At 32.0% G+C, this 20,854-nt stretch overlaps 1 protein-coding gene across 1 annotated transcript in view; it reads right to left on the bottom strand.

The window, feature by feature from the left end:
- Nucleotides 1–20,854, bottom strand: part of LOC109079965 (cadherin-22-like) — a 182,028-nt gene that overhangs the window by 48,502 nt on the left and 112,672 nt on the right. Inside the window, exons 4-5 of the mRNA XM_042759078.1 lie at nt 8,586–8,705; nt 2,873–3,040 (exon numbers count right to left, since the gene is read on the bottom strand). Of these exons, the coding sequence (XP_042615012.1) occupies nt 2,873–3,040; nt 8,586–8,705 (288 nt within the window). The remainder of the gene's footprint in view (nt 1–2,872; nt 3,041–8,585; nt 8,706–20,854) is intronic.

The following is a 20,854-nucleotide window of genomic DNA, read 5'->3' as shown; positions in this document are numbered from 1 at the left end:
TAAAATTTATATACAGTATATACCACTTATATGCACTACCACTCAAAAGATAAGGCAAATGCACTATATACTGGGAAAAATAAAAATAAAAAAATAATAATGATTACTTTCATTCAGCAAGGATGCATTAAATTGTTCACAAGTGACAGTAAAGACATGTATGATGTTACAAGAGATTATATTTCAAATAAATGCTGTTCTTTTGAACTTTCTATTCATCAAATAATCCTGAAAAATGAAATGTATCACAGTTTCCACAAAAATATTGGGCAGCACAACTGTTTTCAACATTGATAATATTTAGAAATGTTTCTTGAGCATCAAATCAGCATCTTAGAATGATTTCTGAAGGTCATGTGACACTGAAGACTGGAGTAAAGATTGCTGAAAATTCAGCTTTGATCACAGTAATAAATTGCATTTTACAGTATATTTATATAGAAAATAGACTGTAGTAATATTTCACAATTTTGCTGTTGTCAACTTAACACTAAGATCAACCTATACAGAACAGAAGCTATTACAGAAATAGAAATCCCTGCCAAAAAAGTTCTTTCAGCCAGTGTAGTCATTTCGAGTTTCGACTGGGCTTGAATGTTTCTGACCAAACACATACGACTGACAGGACGTTTGATAGACCTTCAGAACTGACAGCAGAGGTTTAGTGGTATTCACACTCAGCCATTTGCAGCAACAAAGAAAACATCAAAACTTTTGTCATCATTTACATTTAAATAAACTTTAACAACAAAACTTATATTCATAAATTAATATTTCACACAAAAACAAAAATTTTCTATATAGCTAACGGAACAGTTCACTCAAAAATTAAAACTGGCTGAAAATGTGTTCACCTTCAGGCTATCTAAGAAGTAGATGAGTCTTTTTCTTCACCAGATTTGTAGAAATGTAGCATTGCATCACTTGCTCTGCAACGGATCCTCTGCAGTGAATGGGTGCCGTCAGAATGAGAGTCCAAACAGCTGATAAAAACATCACAATAATCCACAAGTCATCCACAAGTCGAAGATCCACGCACTCCCAGTCCATCAGTTCACATCTGGAGAAGACAAAAGCTGTGTGTTTGTAAGAAACAAATCCATGATTGAGCCTGTTGCTTCTGGCTAAAATACACATATTTGTTTAGAGCTTGAAGAAAAATGCCTCAATGATGTATTATTATTTCAACATGACTCAAACCAAATTAAATAAAAAAACCTAAATAATTGCTATAATACCCAAATGAATCTAAAGAAAAATAACAAAAATGACTCAATGATGGATTTGTTTTTTATAAAAATGCAGCTTTTGTCTTCTCCAGATGTGAACTGATGGACTGGAGTGCTGTGGATTACTTGTAGATTATTGTGATGTTTTTATCAGATGTTTGGGCTCTCATTCTGACGGCACCCATTCACTGCAGAGCATCCATTGCTGAGGACACTGATGCAATGCTACATTTCTCCAAACCTGATGAAGAAACAAACTAATCGTATTCTTGGATGGCCAGACAATTTTCATTTTTGGGTGAATTACTGCTTTAAAACAATAAGCATCAGAGTCAGGCTTATAGACCTATCAATACAGAGTGTGAGTACTGGATATAGCAATCAAGCATCCAATGGAGACTGGAAAAACACAAATAACCAATTAACCACTTTTTTCTCTTTAAATGAGACTATAAAAAGTAGATGAATGTTCAACAGCAAATGCAAATAGCAAGATCCGTCTCACAGCCTTCATGTGTCACTTCCAAAACAAAAAACTATAATATTTTTCCAAAATTTTATATATTTAAAAATAGTCTCTCTCTTGCTCCACATTCTCTTATAACAGACAAAAAATCTGCTTTATTAGTTTATAATACCTGAACTGTCCATTCAATGAATCCACCGCATTAGTCGTCTCAAAGAAAGCTGTGCTGTTCAAGCATTGCAGGGTGTCAGTGCAAAACTGACATTTTTTTACCATCTGGAATTTAAAGTCTTTTGAGCACTTAAACAAATCATTTGAAATATTAATAATTACAAGACTTGTATCAAGGTTGCCTCTTCAGGTGCACAGAGAGAGCTCTACTTTTCATCGATTGAAAGAAAGATGAAATTCAATAAAATATAATTATTATTTGAGACACTTAAAAAAATGCAAGCAAAAATTTGAATTGTTTCCTTGACAGTTAACTGAAATAAAATAAATTGAAGCTTAATAACTAAAACGTACTAAAACCAAAATAAATAAATAAAGCTGAAGAGAAATATATAATATTTATATAAATCCTAATCAAATAACAAAATTACTAAAACATATTTAAAAATTAAAATAAAAACTGAAAACATAAAAAGATCATTCAAAACACTAATAAATGCTACAATAGTATAAATATTACTAAACTAATTGGCCAACTAACTTAAAGCTAAAGTTGAAGAACTAAAATTATACAAAACTGAAATAAGAATAAATTAAAGCTGAATACAATATTCATCATAATGCTATTTATTCATTCACTTATTTATTTATTTTAAATGCACAAACTTAAAAATGACAAGAGCACAACACTAAACTTAAAAATAAGCAAAAGTTGAAAATCCAAAAAACTAGTTCAAAATATCAATAAATGCTACAATAGTATACAAATGATGCCAAATAACACAAATTTGAATTGACAAGTAAGTCTGAGCCATTGCGATGTTAATAAATGAGACCTTATTGTAAAGTGTTACTCAATCATTAACCTTTATAGACTGGAAATCACAGTTTTTAATGAGGATGTGCTCAAGAATCTGACAGATGGCTGTTCTGTGGACAGTGTTCAAGCCCAAGGACACGTCTGATGGCATGCAGCTGACTGACGGCTGATATAAAGCGCACTCACTCTGAGGGAAGCGCGGAGGGTTGTCATTAACATCCGTGATCACTATGGTCACTGTGGTGGATCCGGAGAGGCCGCCCATTTGGCCTGCCATATCTGTTGCCTTGACAACCAGCTCATAGCGGTCCTGCGTCTCCCGGTCCAGATCCGCCACGGCCGTCCGGATCACTCCTGAAGATGAAGAAAGAGGAGAGAGATGGAGGTGGATTGACGGGTGTTTAAAGGTCACAAAAACACCAACACATGTCTCAACCCACCAATATTACCAATTATCACTCCAAAATTAACATAAATACAAAAAGACTTGTTAACCATTTGAAGAGAAGATGATATGAATAGAAATATAGGAGATCTTGTTACTCATTTGAAATGATAAATGCCATGAGATTTAGTAGGCGAGCAGGTCACCAATTTCACATAAGCTGCGTTCACACCGCCAGCGTTTGGGACTGAAATAGTCCAGCCGCACAATATTTCATAAACGTGGATCTGTGTGAACAAGCAACTGATGTGAAGCTCCTTTTTGAGATTCGTAACAATTAAACATTTGCATTTTTACCCAAACCAAACTATTAAAAATATATATATATTTTTTAATTGAAATGAAGCTGAAATAAAATAACACTATTAATATTAGATGCAAAACCAGTACTTTAAAAAAAAAAAAAAAAAAAAAAAAAAAATTAAGTGAAAATTAGAAATGTTGCCTTGGCAATTAACTGAAATAAAATAAGTTTAAACAGAAAAATACAAAAAAAAAAAAAAAAAAAAAAGCTGAACAGAAATATAAAAAAGCTTAAACTAATAAAAATAAAAAAGCACATAAAAATACTAAAACTTAAAAAAAAATGAAAAAAAAAATACAAAAAATAGAATATAATAGTATATATATATATATAATTTATGGAAATATTAAAAGAAAAGAAAGAAGCTAATACAAATGTATATATATATATATATATATATATAGATTAGCCAAAAGCGCATAACAAAAAAACAAAAAAAAACAAAAAAACTAAAAATATATATATAATTTATGGAAATATTAAAAGAAAAGAAAGAAGCTAATACAAATGCCAAAAGCGCATAACAAAAATACTAAAACTTACACTACAATTAAAATGAAATATAAAAGGCTAATCCAGAATATTAATAAATACTATAATTAAATAATAAACTAGAGATAATAGATTAATAACAACAACAATAATAATAATAGTAATAATAATAATAATAAATGACAAAGGCACATAACAATATAACTAAAACTTTGACTAAAATAACAATTTTAACTGAAAAATATAAAAAAGCTAATTCAAAATACCAATTATATTGTATTATATTATATTATATTTATATATTATATTATATTATATTATATTATATTATATTATATTATATTATATTATATTATATTATATTATAGACCTTGTTCTTTACAGATTTAGTGAAGCTCATACTTTTATGTATCAAACAGTTGGATGATTTGCAAATTAACACAATACTAGAATGTTTCAAAAGCCATAAAAGTCTGTTAATGACTTGTTTTCTCCTCTGAACACGAGCTGCTGCAGGAACACTGGTTCTGGAATCAAGATATTTTGGGAGTGAAATAAGGACAATGGCACTGTGTTACCCTGAAGGACTGCAATTATCCTTTGTTGCCATGGCACTGGTTAGACACAGGCATGGAAATGATGAGAATGGTAAAGGACACACGCCAGCCTGACACTCCTGCTGCGCAGCTCCTTTATTCTGTTCACGTCGCAGGAAAACCATTTTTTTGCATTTTTTCAAGAATGCAGGCAAAAGAAACATAACCTATAACCCTTACAAACTCTCCCCACCCCTCCTCCTCTCCCCCCCCTCTCTCCCTATTCCATCCTCACTATCACAACAGCACAAATCAAATTAGCAAACTAAACACGAGAAATGTGACAAGTCACTAAAAATCCCTGTCAGTCAAACGGCAGGAGATGACTGCAGACGTTACAGTAGAGATGATTCATAAACTACATCAAATACATCAAAAAACCACTAAAAAACACTATCAAATTTCATTACTTTTCAATCAGATTTACTAGTGTAAAAACTGTTAAAAACTGACAAAATCAATGGAACTGTTGACAAGAGTCATTTCTTATATCTGCACTAATCTATAATCATTTCTACACAGAACCACCATATATATATATTGTAATCACGGCATCAAAAGCCTATTTTTAGGACCATTATTTATTTATTTATTTATTTAGTTGCATTTTGACATTATTCTAATCACAATCAAGCAATGCAAAAATGCCATTAGTGTAATAAGGATAATAATGATTACAACATATACAAAAAATACAACATATTTCATTACCCAACACCATATTTTTAAACCATTAAGATGTTTTAAATGCTATATTATTTTCTATAAAATAACACAAAATAATAGTTCTCCCAAATTCACATTAATGCAAACATTTTTACAAAGAAAATGCTTGAATTTTACAGTAAATAATGCCACACACAGCAACAATTTCATTATTATTAATAATGATAATAACAATAATATTGGGGTGTGAAATATGACCTGTACAAGTTTTCATGCTCCAAACAGCACTATTCTGAAACCTTCTGACAATAAAATGCACTGTTCCTGTAGTCAAAGACCTATTTGGGGAAAAACAAAACAAATCCGTGGCATTCCTTGTGGGTTTGTGCAACAACGTCTGCTGTATATGTCAGTTTCTTTCTGTTCTTTCTTTCTTTCTTTCTATCATTTCTTTTGCTCTCCACTATGGAGCTGTGTATTCCCAGTGAGGAAGTGCTAGCCATCGCAATGTTTGTGTGGTAGACTACATCTGTGTGCTAAAGATATGTGTGTGCTTTATAGCATCCAGAGCGCAGGGCAGTCACTATTCACTCTCTCCCTCTCTCTCCAACCACAGAAAGCTGCTGACCTGAGGTCAGATCCATTACAAGTACAGTCTGAAGTTCTGTCCATTCTAAGCTCTCCACCTGAAAGACGTCTGAAGGAAACATGAAGTTCTTGGTAGATTATGGTCAGACACTGAGCAGGATGAACTTCAGATCAGATCTCTTTAATATCTCAACTCTCAACAGTCTAAGATGTTTCTCCTAAGAAAAGACCACAGTAATCTCACATGTGTCTCCTCTAGATACCAACATATACGTAACATATAATAATACATAATAATTATATATAATATATGTATAATTTATTAAACAAGTATTTCATGTATTATTATTATTATTATTGACACGAATGACAATGGCATTTTTGAGTTGCTTAATTGTAACGAAAATGTTGTCACAATGCAATAAATAAATTAATTAATTCATAAAAAAAACATAATGGTCCTAATATAATATAATATAATATATATAATATAATATAATATAATATAATATAATATAATATAATATAATATAATATAATATAATATAATATAATATAAAGCATTTTTTAGGACCATTATTATTATTATTTATTTATTTATTTATTTGCATTGTGACAATATTTTCATCACAATTAAGCAACCCAAAAATGCTATTGTCATTTGTGTCAATAATAATAATAATAATAATAATAATGATAATTCCATTGTGTTAATACTACTACAACTACTACTACTACTAATAATAATAATAATAATACATTTAATACTATAATATAGTATAATATAGATATCAGAAATCTTGTTCATGTGCATTTTTCTGAAATTTTAGGAGAAAAAAAAGGATGACTTAATGAAATAAAGCAAATCAGCATATGAGAATGATTTCTGAAGAAAATTCAGCTTTGATCACAGAAATAAATTACATTTTAACATATATTCACATAGAAAACATTTAGTTCCAATTGTTATAATATTTCACATTATTACTGTTTTTACTATATTTACTGTCAAATAAATGAAGCCTTGGTGAGCAAAAGAGACGACTTAAAAAATAAATAAATAAAAAGCCTTATGAAAGAGCAACCTCTGATCAATAAAATCTTCCTCTGGTAGGGCATTTCTTCCATATTCTGGTAGTAATTTCAGCGCGACAAGAGGCTGAAAAGCCTCTCATTTGAGAAAATTGCAGAAGCAAATGAGAACATCATCAAAAGCACGGTTTGTAGATTTGGAGAGTGTGAGATGAGAAGCCGTAGTTCAAACGCAAGCCACTAACACTGGATCTAATAAACTGATATTAATATCAAACTCCTCAACTAGCCTATTTATTTATCCCGTGTCAAAGACTAAAAGCCCCGTCCAGAGATTAATGCTGTTTTTATGGAAATAAACGAGGTCACGGGCAAAACACGCAGCTCATCTGCTTCCAGCTCATCTAACTGTTCTCAGATCAGAAGGAAGGAGCGTGCAGAAAGTCCCGTGGCTAACGTGACACAGGCGAAGCCATTCATCATCCGCTGCTCTCAGGTCTCGTGCCCGCCGGCACCAAAAAAAGAAATCATTAAAAGTTTAGTGCTAGTTCCCCGGGGACAAACACAGGCAACAAAAGACATCCCCTGGAGACTCCAGTGATGACGCTCTGTCTGAAGTGGCTGGACTGTGTTTACTAACACTGCTGCATATCTGAACTAAAACTCTTGCCAGCTGGAAAAAAATAAATAAATAAATAAATGCTTAATGATTACTGAAGGAAGGAAGAAAACAAACAAACTATATTTCAGAGTATAACAAGCACTCATTTAAAAAAATATATATAAAATACAATAAAATGTGTATTCTATACACTACTGTTCAAAAGTTTGGGATCATTCAGCCAGGACAAAAATCCATCGTAATACTGTAACATTAAAACATAAATACTTTTATATTTTAATTTTAAATTAATATTCTCATTAAAATTATTAAATTTAAATAAATTTAATATTATTTTTTTCATTTTAATTTTTAAGTTTTAGTCAGTTTAATTTTATTTCATTTAAATTTATTTTTTATGTTTTATGTATATAGTTTTAATTTATTTTCTATTCAGTTTTAAGTTGACATAACACATTATACTATATCTTATCATATCATATTATATTATGTTATACTATATTATAATATAGCTGAAATAAATACGTTTTTTTATTTTAATTTCAGTTAATGTTTATTTAATTTTCAAGCAAGGATTTTTTTTAAGGTTTTAGTTTTAGTTTCAGCTATAATAACCGTTTTCAACACTGATGATAATCAGAAATGTTTCTTGAGCAGCAAATCATCATATTAGAATGATTTCTGAAGATCATGTGACACTGAAGACTGGAGTAATGATGCTGAAAATTCAAGCTGCGCATCACAGAAAATAATTACAGTTTAACAGATATTCACATAGAAAACAGTTATTTTAAACAGTAATAAATTGTCACAATTGTACTGTTTTTTAGCAAGAAACAGCCAGCATAAAAATCAAAAAACAAACACCAATAACTTAAAAATACAAAAAACCAAAACCGAAAAAAGCAAGAAACAGCCAGCAGTAATTTTCAACTAGAAAGACTCGGGTCTGAAAAATCCCTAAAACGAAAATCGCTTGAAAAGTCCATTTGTACAGTTTCTGAACAAAGTGAGTGGAAGACATTGTGCAAACCTTTCCACCACGATGTGTGAGTGCAAATTCACCATTAAAAGAAGTATCCAATTCATGACATTAATAAACATGCATCTTTCAATAGGAAATGACAGTGTAAAGAACTCATTTATGCGTTTACCTGTTTGTTGGTCAACAGTAAAGAATCGTTCTCCTTCCAGGACACTGTAAACTATCCGAGCGCTGCTTCCATAGGTCGGATCATCAGCGTCCGAGGCCATGACCTTCATCACTGACGTACCTGCGGTCAAACACATCAATTACATCACACTCAGCCTCAAATGACAGCATTTCATCAAGAAAAGCAGCACTCTCATGGATCTCATTAGCGTCAAGTTGCAAGCGTTTCCAAAGCATTTAGTTGTTCTTTAAGTAAATGTATTCAGTGCATTTTCTGAACCAATTGTGCGCGCCTCAACAGCCTCCTGGCTCCCGATACAAAGCACATATTTACATTTAGTCACACGTTTTAACTAAAGCAAAGCCTGCAGCCTATAAAGTTTAATGGACCTTATTCCTGAGGGGGGAATGCAAGCTTCTCGCAAGAAAAGCCTGGGGAACACAGACAGGAGAAGATAAGACACACAGAGTTTAAAAGAGGAGTTTTTACACTCATGCCGTTCCAAACCTGTATGGCTTTCTCTCACAAAAGGAGAGTTTTAGAGGAATCTCTACAAAGCTCTTTTCTGTACAACAACAGCTCACTGTGACCACGTCTGTCAAGCTCCAGAAACGACTATGGAAGTCTTGTGAAGGCATAAGATAACTGTGTGTGAGGAACAGACTGAAATATGGTTGGTATTCTCTGAAATCTGGTTGGAAAGTCTGAGCGTGGACACAAATAAAAAAAAAAAAAATTATAATAGTAAAAATCTTCAGATCTTCAGAATCTTCATAATGTTTCAGAAGAGTGATAACTGAGAAACAAAGTATCAGAAATACTTTGTGAAATATTATTACTTATATTTTACTGTTATATTTTAAAAAAAAAATAATACATATATATAATATATATATATATATATATATATATATATATATATATATATTTATATCATATATATATAGAGATATATAGATATATATAAAATATACATTTTGAAAGAGTTATTACAGCTAAAACCATAAAAACATTGACTGGAAACAATAAAATAAAATAAAATAAAATAAAATAAATAAAATAAAATAAAATAAAAATCTAATTACATCAAATCAAAAAATCCAAAATCAAAAATCAAATAAATAAATAAAATAAAATAAAATAAATAAAAATAAATAAAAATAAAATAAAATTAAAATAAAATAAAATAAAATAAAGCTTAAACGTTTTATTTTAGCTAGTTGCCAGGGCATTGTTTCTTATTTTCCTTTATTTAATGCGATGAGCTACTATAACTAAAACTAAAATTGAAAGAACGTTTTCTAAATACTATAAAGGCATTAAAAAAAAAAAAAAACACAACTAAAAATACTAAAACTTGAACTAAAATGAAAATGGAAAATATAAAGATTAAACAAATTAAAAATATTAATAAAAACTATAACATCTCACTGATACTAAAGTAATACTAGTTGCTTAACTTTTGGGGGAAACTGTGCTGCTATTTTTCATGGAAAAAAGCATTCATTCAAAATAGAAATCTTTTGTATCATTATCAATGACTTTGCTGTCACTTTTGATCAGTTTACTGCATCATTGCTGAATAAAAGCAAACTGCTTTCTCTGCTGTGGAGTCAAGACATTTGCAAATATGATTAAAAGATGAATATGCGACAAAACTACAGAATGTCACATTTTATTATTAGGTCTTTTGACACATACATGTTTTTTTTACCAAATAAAAAGGACAACACTTTTTAGAGTTCATCCCACTATTTGATGTGAGCATAAGTATTGGAACAACAGTTGAATTTAAGGCAGATGTAAAAGATTAAAAGCTAATATTTAGTTGCAGATCCTTTGCATGCAATTAAAGCAGTGAGTCTGCAACCGATAGACATCACCGGACTCTTGGTCTTATGCTTTGAAATGCTTTTCTCCAGCCTTTAATGCAGCCAATTCCAAGTGTTGCTTGTTTTGGGCAGTTTCTGTCTTTAGTCTCCTCTTCAGCTGGTGAAATTAATGTTTAAATCTGGATACTGATTTGGGCAATCTAAGACTTTACATTTCTTTGCCCTGATAAAGTCCTTGACTGAACTGGCAGGGTGTTCTGGGTCATTGTGTCATGATCCAATATGAAGTGCTTTCTAATGAGTTTGGTGGCATTTTCTTGATATTGGTAGCCAAGATGATTTTGCACCCTTCCAAATTCATTCTGCTACTGCCATCATACATTAAGTCATCATTAAAATGAAGAGGGCCTGTTCTAGAGACAGCCATGCATGCCCATGCCATGACACCACCTCCACCAAGCTCATTTGCAGTTCCCTTTTTTCTCCACACTTTTGCTTTCCAATCACTTAGATAAAGGTTTATCTTTGTCTCATCGGTCAATAAACTCTACTGGCCCACATTTGTGAAGAATCTTGCCTTTCTATTTTTGGTGCTGATCAGAGGTTTGCATCTTGCTGTGTATCTTCTGTAATTCTGTGTCAAATTCTCCTGCGGACTGTAGATTATCAGAGCATCAAACCAGCTTTCTGGAGGTTGTTGGTGATTTTACAGACATGTATTTTAGAGTTCATTTTCACAGCTTTCATGATTTGTCTGTCATCGACTACTGTTGTTTTTCTTAGCCGATCAGGTCGTCGTTGGTTGCTGATGTCGCCGGTAGTTTTCCAAACTCTTGATTTCTCCATGCCATTTGTTTTTCCTATAGTTCTAATTGACTTCCTCTTTTCTTTTACCATCCAAATTGCTTGCTTTTCTTTCAGAGTCGGCTTCCTCGTCTTCATCCTGGTTTGTGTGTGTCATCATCGAATGCTAGACTTAGAATGCAGAAAGCAATGGATTATAACTGATAAGACACATTCCCTGCTTTTAATATCTGAAGAATTAATGCAACAGGACACAGCTGACCTGTGAGGCAACTGTTCCAATACTTATGCTCACATCAGATAGCGAGAGGAAACTCTAAAAGTGCTGATCTTCTTAGCTGGCAAAACATCTTTGTGTTGAATCACCCCATAATAAAATGTGACATTCTGTAGTTTTGTCTCATATTCATTTTTTAAACATATTTACAGATTTCTTGACTCCACAGCAAAGTATATATATTTGTCTCTTTATATATATATATATATATATATATATATATATATAATGACTCTTCCTGCAAAGACACCATTATATATATATGCAATTAAGAGACGACTCTTCCTGCTCAGTGACTGTATATTTCACGTAAAGCGGCGCTGAAGGACTCCAGTGCTTTTATTCGGGCCGATCGCTCTCAGGTAATTGCTGACAGCTGGTGGTGTCCGCAAAAGGTCATCGTTGCAGTCTCTCACCGAGGCCTGTCACGATACTGTCCAGCCACATAATAGGCCTATGCTAATTCGGTTAATTAACGGGAAGTGTCAGAGTCTTGTTTGTCTTCTGTCATGGACGCCGCCTCCCATGAGGGCTTACAGAAAAGGACAATGTTTTATCATTAAAGCGAACTGTTTTCGCCGGAGCCAGACTCACGATCGCTATCAGTCTGATAGCTTTCTGCTTTCTCTAACCTTCCATCCGATGCATGGTCTGAACAGAAGCAAACATCAAACGCTAAGATAAAACTCGGAGGATATTCGTACACATTTTGCCGTTTCAGTGTGCGGCCGCTCTTTCAAGTTTAGTTTTGTTTATAGCGCGCTATTTTGCCTAATGGGGCAGCAGAGGAAGATTTGCTGGTATATTAAAGAAACAGACTGCGTGTCGGCATTCAGTACAACAAATAACTGCCGACCGAAAAAAATGCACAACCTTCAAAAGATCATGGGCGCCTACTCCGCTCCAGGATAACTCTGAAAACCGTCTACATTGCATTAAAAACATTACTGTAAGATTGCATTTCTCTTGCTAACTGGGAGTGGAGATGCAGAAGCCATTTCCTTTCATGGGATTACTTACTTATCTTAATTTTCCACAGGTAATAATCAGCATGAAGCTGTCTGAGGCCCGCCCCGAGTCGAGTAATGCCACTGGTGAAAACTATATAAATGCAAATGCTATTGTATTGTGTTTACACTCAAACAGGAAGAGGAAGCACATTAATGCACAGCCTCGGATTCACTAAGAGGTCATTAGATCCTGATTTATGTGTCCTGCGGTGGCTCCTGGGAACGCACAACAGAAAAACACACTCGAGGAGTCGGATACATACACAATCTAGACTTACATGAATTAGAAACTATTTATCAGATTGAGAAAAAATCACACAAAACCTAAAAACAAAAAAAAAAAAAATTATTATATTATATTATATTTATATTATATTATATTATTATATTTTATTTGGAAACATAGTTTTATTCTTTCTTAACAATGGCAATAATGATCTAAGTATAAATCAAAGTCTTCAAAACAAAGAAATAATTACAAAAAAAATTATTACAAAGAATCGGCAAGTAACACATTGAATTAAATGTGAGATTTTGAAGCAGAAACTCTTGCACAAGTCAGTAAAATAAAAATAAAAAATGGTGTAGGAAGCAGAAACTCTTGCAAAACGTACTCCACTAATCTTTATTTAATTTGAAACATCATTTTAAGATTGAATTAAATGTGAAATTTTGAAGCAGAAACTCTTGCAAAACGTACTCCAATAATCTTTATTTAATTTGAAACATCATTTTAAGTGACTTATTATTTATGATTTATGATTACGTTTATGATTTTATAATAATGGTAAAAGACTGTAAAAATGCTTTGGCACAAACCTGTTAACTGTTTAAAGGCAACTTCTCTTACTATACAATGAAAAACTGTAATAGATCAAATTTGAAGGAATTTTAAAGTAGAAAATAAATACTATTAAATGTACAGACTTTGAAGTAAAAATTAACAGTCATCACAAATTTCACAGCGAAAAATTTCATAGCAAACAAATTTGTTTTGTTTAAACAATTAATATTGACGTTCCAGTTTTCTTGTCGTGATTATAACATTATTTAAAGATTACAACAATACTTTATACAAACCCAAAATACAACATAATAAAAAAAAAAAAAAAAGATAAAATGAAAATGTTGTTCTGAGAAAGTTCTCTCTCAATGGATAAAGTTATAAGAACATTCCATGAAACATGACTTTAAGAATGTTTTGTTGCAATACTTATATAATGAAAGTTGTTAGAATGCTCTGTTAGTTTGGTATCAAAGTACATGCAGATGATTCACATCAAAGTCTAGCATTACCATCTGATGCCATGCTACTGCACTTTTTTGCAAAGGACTCCAGCTTCATTTCCTAAACATAAAGGCATTGAGGGTGAGATAAGGGAAGCCTGTGGTGTGTAGTGTAATCGTAGTGTGTTTGAGCTCTCTGTGTATTCTAGCAAGAGCAAATATTGCTCCAGAAGTAGATGGAAGAAAAAAAGTGCATGTTTGCAGGCCTTGATCCAGCTCTTTACAGCTATAACCAGTATCTGGCACACACACACACACACACACACACACACACACACACACACACACACACTACATAGCTGCAGAATCCTGCAAGAGTGTGCTGGGAATTCAATATATGCAACCTTTATTTATTATTTATTTTGTTTTGTTTTTTATTTATTTTTTACTGTTCTTCTAAAATAGCCTAACAGATGTGAGAGAAAAAAAGTTAAAAATACACTGAAAATGCTCTTGAGTTTTAGCAAAAGGTTGTGCTTTACTATCAGCCACATAAGCAGTATTTATATATATATATTTTACTGTATTTTTTTTACTGTATTTTTTAATCAAATAAATGCAGCCTTGATTAGCATAAAAGACTTCTTAAAAAAGAAAGAAAAAAAAAAAACATAAAAAATCTTACTGATCCCAAAATTTTGAATGGTTGTGTCTACATCTGATATTCATTCATCTTCATCTTGATTTTTTTCTTCTAGATAGAAATTAGATAAAATAAAAGTCTCCTCTCTAGCATTCCTTTATGAATACAGCTACAATATATCTATATCTGATATAGCTGTATTCATAAAGAAATGCTATTAAGTTGTAGTAATAATTAATATTGAAATAATTCCTTGTGATATGCCTGCATCTAAATTAAAATATTTACTATATGATAAACTGAAATGGTTAGACACTCATGAATATTTACAGAGCTCAACGGCAAAGTAGTTAATTTCCACGTCTAAAATTAATATGAAGCATTAAATATGAGCAAAAGGGTTTTGAGAATTGTCTTGATATTATTTTGCCTCAACACTCAGTAATAATATTTTGCATAATGCAAAAAAGGTTTTAAAAACAGCCTTGTTTGCTTCGTGACATTATTTTCATGTCAGTTAAGCACATTAATCACCCAATTGTCAGTAGCTGATTTAATTAGCATGCTGGTTTTAATTAAAAACAAAAACATGTGTGCGCACAGGATGTTTCTGTGAATGTATTACAATAATGAAGTGAGAATGTATGCATTGCAGTGACTGAAATATGAAGTGTTGAACTGAAATATGACCTAGCGTGATTCTCTGCAGTGTTTCTATGGGAAGGAAAGCACACAGCCCTGGGATGTAATCACACATACAGCGCCAGAGTTCAGCAGACTTGGCCCTTCTTCACCCGCAGCATCCCTGACCTCCTGCTAATATTTGCAGAGCGACACGAGGTGAGTGTATGTGGATTAAACAGGGCTTGTGTAGGGCAGGCTGGACCGGGCCGGTTAGTTTTCCTCTGCTAGCATCTCCACACACGAGTCTAGATCGACACGATCATCATATATAGATCAAACAATAAGCTGATGGGGAAGGTCTCCATATGATACCCACTGGAGAAGCTCTGGTCCAGAGACTTATCTCGGGCTTGGGGTGAGATTAACCCACTGGCTGATCTTTGATCTGATGTCATCTCTTCGAAAGTCTACAACCCAGAAGGTTTGAGATGAAGAGCTGTTCATGGAAGAGCTGTTTAGAAGCAGAAAAAGCCAAAAGCTCTGTAAATAGCCAATGAAAAATGTATACGCTAAGATATGAGAGAACATGAAGCTCTGAAGTCAAATTAATTTTAATGTGCCCGGCCTTATGGAAGACTGCATTTTGAGAGCCGCTGCCTCCTCGTCCCTATCCACAAATATATATTCAAAAAATTACTTCAATACCCGTGATATATATAATGTCAAATATATATTTATATATATTATAATATATATATATATATATATAATATATATATATATATATATATATATATATATATATATATAATGCAGTATTGTGCTGTAAAGTTTAAAAAGTGAAAATAAAATTTTGCATAATGCAAAAAAATTTGAATAATCTTTAAAAAGGCTTAATTTCCTTTGTTAGATTATTTTAATGAGTGCATTTAAGCACATTCATCACTCAACTGTTAATAGCTGATTGAATTAGTATGTTGTTTTTAATTAAAAAAAAACAATCACTGCAATGCACATTTTGGAGAGAAACTGAAAAAATGCTAAAATATATTTGTATGTAATTTAATTTAATATAAATAATAATAATAATACTACATATATACAATCTTTTTGTTAAAAATAAGATTTTTTTATTATTTTTCTGGAATATATATATAACATTATTGTTATTATTATTATTATTCTCTTACCAAAATGTTTCAAACAAAATGTTTTCTAATTGTTACTGTTTTAATGTGATGCTTTAATTATTAAATGATATAAATAAATTTTAAAAAAATGATTAAATATAATTAACTCTTTAAAAAAAAAAAAAATCCAGGAAGGAAGTGACATCATAACAACAAAAAACAAAAATATATTATATGGATTAATTATTAAGTTACTCTGTGTATAAAAAAAACAATCCATTCAGCTAAAAAAAAAAAAAAAAAAAAAATTATAATAATATAAAAAACTTCACTAATACCATAGTCAAATGAACTTAATCTAACTGTCAGTCCTTCACTGAACAATGACTCTGCTCAGCTCTTGCCATTGTGTGAGTAATTACTGAAGTCATAATTAGTAAAGCTGAAGTGAAGAGCTTGACCGGAGAGTTTTTATAGAAATACGTCCTTAAATTACACCACACGCATATTCATAAAAGCTAAAAGAGTTCATAAGGCATTGTGTTACAGGAATGACCCACTTAATGGTGTCAACAAAGTGTGTTTGACGCTGGCAGCCGAGGCACCGGAGCAGAAGACGGCCGACTCACGGAGCAGATGGTCAGGAGAGGTGAGCTCATGCAAGACCACAGACTGACAGCTATTTAAGAGCGCCAGTCGTAAAGGAGATTTGTGCCACGACGCCCGCTGCTCACTTCTTCTCCTCTATTTAACCCTGTCAGAGTCGTTTGCACCGAACGCCCACGAATCACTCCGCATTATTAATCGTTTAGTGCTCCCGTAAAATCCAAAGTGTTTTCACATGAAAAGTTATTCCTCTGACCAACTCAACACTTGATTCATTTTTCATTCTCTCACTTAGAAATAAAGAACACACGCTTAGATATGAGCAAAGACTGAAAAAAAAGAAAGAGCTGGGTAATGTTGTGTCATAAAAGTCAATGGGCCACTGCCGGGATCTTCGAGGAAGTCCCATAAGGATTTACATGGGATATTTTTCATCCTCTATGACAGAGATGTACTTAAACAGTCCCTATCCAGGATGCCTTATTGGACACTATGTTCTTGCAATCATCACTATTGCAATTGTGCATTAAAATTAGACAGTGAGATTTTCTAACCACATAGCGACAGTGTCAAAGCCTTAGCAACTGCATAGCAATGCCCTGACAACCACCCACAACACCTTAGGATCACGATGGTGAGTTTTGCACGGGGAAATATTGTTAAACTACACTAAAAAAAATATTTAAGATTTGAGATGCATATACAATTTTCATGCATTTGGATAACACAATTTTAATAAGCCAGTAAACTTAATGTAATGCATTAATAGTGAATAGTTATATGTATTATTTGCTTCAAAGTTTAATGCAATTTCTGAGTGAAAATTTTTCTATACCAACTTTTTGTCAGTGTACCGTAAATTAAACAGTACAGATTTATGTAATATATATTTATATATTTGTTATATTGCTTGTTCCGCAGCTAATCGTGTTTTAATCATGTTCATACTTTTTAATTACTGTACATACATGTTATTATTTTCACACTGACAAGATTTATGCTGATTATAAGCAATTTGAAGTAATGTACATGTACTTTGAAAACATTATTAATATTTAATAAATAACCAAATAAATAATAAAAACAGTAAAATAATAAAAAATGATGAAAACAGTTGATAATAAACTATACTATAATTTGTAAATGCTGATAAATATTGAAATCAAATAATATAAATAATATATATATATATATATATTCCATTATTTTTATTTTATTTTTAATTATTTTTTTATTATTTTTTTTTGTGCTGAAATCTTACCTGTTAAATGTATGATTGACAAATATGCATCAAATGTGTCATCATATAGACATCTTAAATTAAGGTCTAAATATTTTTGAGTGTACTATTTAGTCTTAACATGAACAAATAGGTTATTAATTTATTTGTTTGTTTATGGTCATAAAAGTGTAAAAGTAAGTGCAAAACATAACTTTTTTTAAACAAAATACTAGACTAGGTGCTAATTGGATTAAAACCATTACAAACAAATAAACACCCGGACATTCATCAAAAAATTCAATTAAAGAATCAAAAACATAATCTTAAATTATTCGTGAAATCTAAGCAAATTATTCCTTTAAGAAGACATCAAAAAGCAGAAGTTTATGACATCAAAAGCCAGCAGACTGGAGATGAATCGAGGCGCAGCTGCAGCAAATCTCAAAATCTAAGCACAGAGGAGGATTAGATATTAATCCCATTTTATTCAATTAAACACTGACTAAAAGCAGAATCATTTTCATTTTGAATATTTAAAAGCGATCTGTTTAAAATAGACCAGAACGTCCCATTTCTCCTCTCCTCCCTTCTCGGAATGTGACCATTTGAATAAAACACTCGCAGCTATGAAATATCTGGCATATCTTCTTCTGATATCCTTCTCTTCACAGTCTCTGGTACTTTATTAAAAAGTTGTACCTTGCACTGATTGTCCACGTTTACAGCGGCCTCGGCTCCAGATGTCATTTTGCCATTCATTTTCTCCATAGAGATTTCAAAAAAGTCCATCGCTTAAAAAATTCTAAACTTTGAACTAACAAAAAAAATTAATCAGCTAAAAAAACATCATTAACATTTTATACATTTAGATGTAATTTATTTAAAAAGTTGTGCATTGAGAGTCCATTTAAAAAATAAATAAATACATGAATCCATTTCATTCCCTCACTAAAGAGTTTTAAACCTTGAACTGAACTGAACCAAATTACAAAACTGTGACACTAATTTAACTCAACAAATTAAACCAAATGTAACCAAAAACTGTTTAACCAACTACGTAATCAACTATTCCTCCCATGATCCATTGAAGGATAAAAAAGTAATAAAAATCCACAACCAAAGAGGTTGAAATCTTGAATCGAGTCAAACCAGCTCAGAGACAGACTTTGATTTCAACCAAAACTATCTGTGATTCAGAAGGGATGTACAAAACTGAGTTTTGCAAATAATGCATTTTAGAATATCTCAGTGTCTATTTGTCCATTTAGATGCACTTTATTAAAAAAAAGTACAAAATTTCAACTTCCTCTCTCATGATGCACTGCTGTGCAATATAAAGCAAGTGATTTGAACTAAACGCATTTAAGAATATCCAATGCATTTTTGTGCATTTAGATGACATACAGTAGCTCCTCTAGACATGATGAGCCGTGTCAGTCAACACAGATCAAATCAGGTCAGACGTCAGAACGCCGGAGTTCAAACCCAGTGACATAACCTTTCCATGAGCCATCAATCAAATCTCTCCATCACAACCATCCATCATGCAGCACTTTTGTCTCATGCAGGCGTTTTACGGCCTGTCATGGTACAAGAACACTACACGTCACAAACACATGTACCTTCAATCAGACGTCAGGATATCCATGTCATTCAGGATAATTACAAAGCAGCACTGATGCAGAACTAAAGCCTGGAACCTGAAGTCACCCAAAACTTCAGCATTGTTCTTCTGCCGCCTTCTCTGTTATTTCCTTCTGGAAATGCAAATCTCTTCTGAATACGATGGTGCCGCCAGCTTTGTGTGTCTATTATCTGACACTGGCAGAAACCATATTGGTGAATCATTCAAAGGGGTTTTGAACATTCTTTCTAATTCTTTGGTAAGACATCTGTTGCACAACACGTACAAGCATCATATTATTTTTGCACGCATCCGAGGAGATCTGAAACTGTGAGCAAAGCATTGCAGAAGCGTAAATATTTAAAGTGGTACTTTAGGTCTCTCAACTCGAGGAAGGGAAGAGATGCATTTGGTTTAATTATTCACAGATAGCTTTACTCCAAATAAACAAGAGTCAGACTTCAAAAAAAAAAAAAAAAAAAACAGACAGACATGAGATGCTTAAAAACTAAATATTGAGGAAAATATCTGTCTTCTTAAAATTTCTACTACACTGTGCAGATGACAGCATTTTATACATAAAAAAGCAACGCATTATAAAATTAGTCCTGCATTTAGGGAAGATAAATCAATGCATCATTTAATTAAATAGCATTAAATAGCAAATATATGCATTGATTTTATGCCATTTTTTCCCCCAGTTGTTTTATCCACTACAAAGTCTTTGCTTGTCCATTTCAACCTGCCATTTAAAAATATTTCCATTTCAAATATGATTTTTAATAATTTATAGAGGCTAAGGGCAAGCATATACCTAAAACACCATAATTCATTAAAATATGATATTAGTTTATTGCATTTGAAAAGACATTAAAGATTAAATACACATATGCAATGATTAAGATATCTATCTATCTATCTATCTACTAGGGATGGGCATTCGATTAAATTTTCTTAGTCGATCGTCAGGAGAATTAACGATCGACTATCGATTAATCATTAATATTTTATAATAAAATTAATTATTTAACTTTTATAATTCAAAAATGCAATGAATACAAAAATACAGCATGTTTTTTCCTCGATGAGACCTTTATTACAAGATCAACTTGTGGCAGACAGTTAAACTACGTTCAGTTAGACAAACCGAACATATATGCGCGTGCATATGCGGTGCTCTAAGCAGCGGAACCTGCAATTGCGAGCCGGCGTTCTTAAACAGAGACCTCATTTGTTCCAAAATAATAATAAAAAAGAATTATGTTAAACA

The sequence above is a fragment of the Cyprinus carpio genome, chromosome A6, assembly GCF_018340385.1.
Source record: "Cyprinus carpio isolate SPL01 chromosome A6, ASM1834038v1, whole genome shotgun sequence".
NCBI lineage: Eukaryota > Metazoa > Chordata > Actinopteri > Cypriniformes > Cyprinidae > Cyprinus > Cyprinus carpio.
The sequence above is the reverse complement of the archived record's forward strand: the minus strand, read 5'-3'. Positions and strand labels throughout refer to the sequence as shown.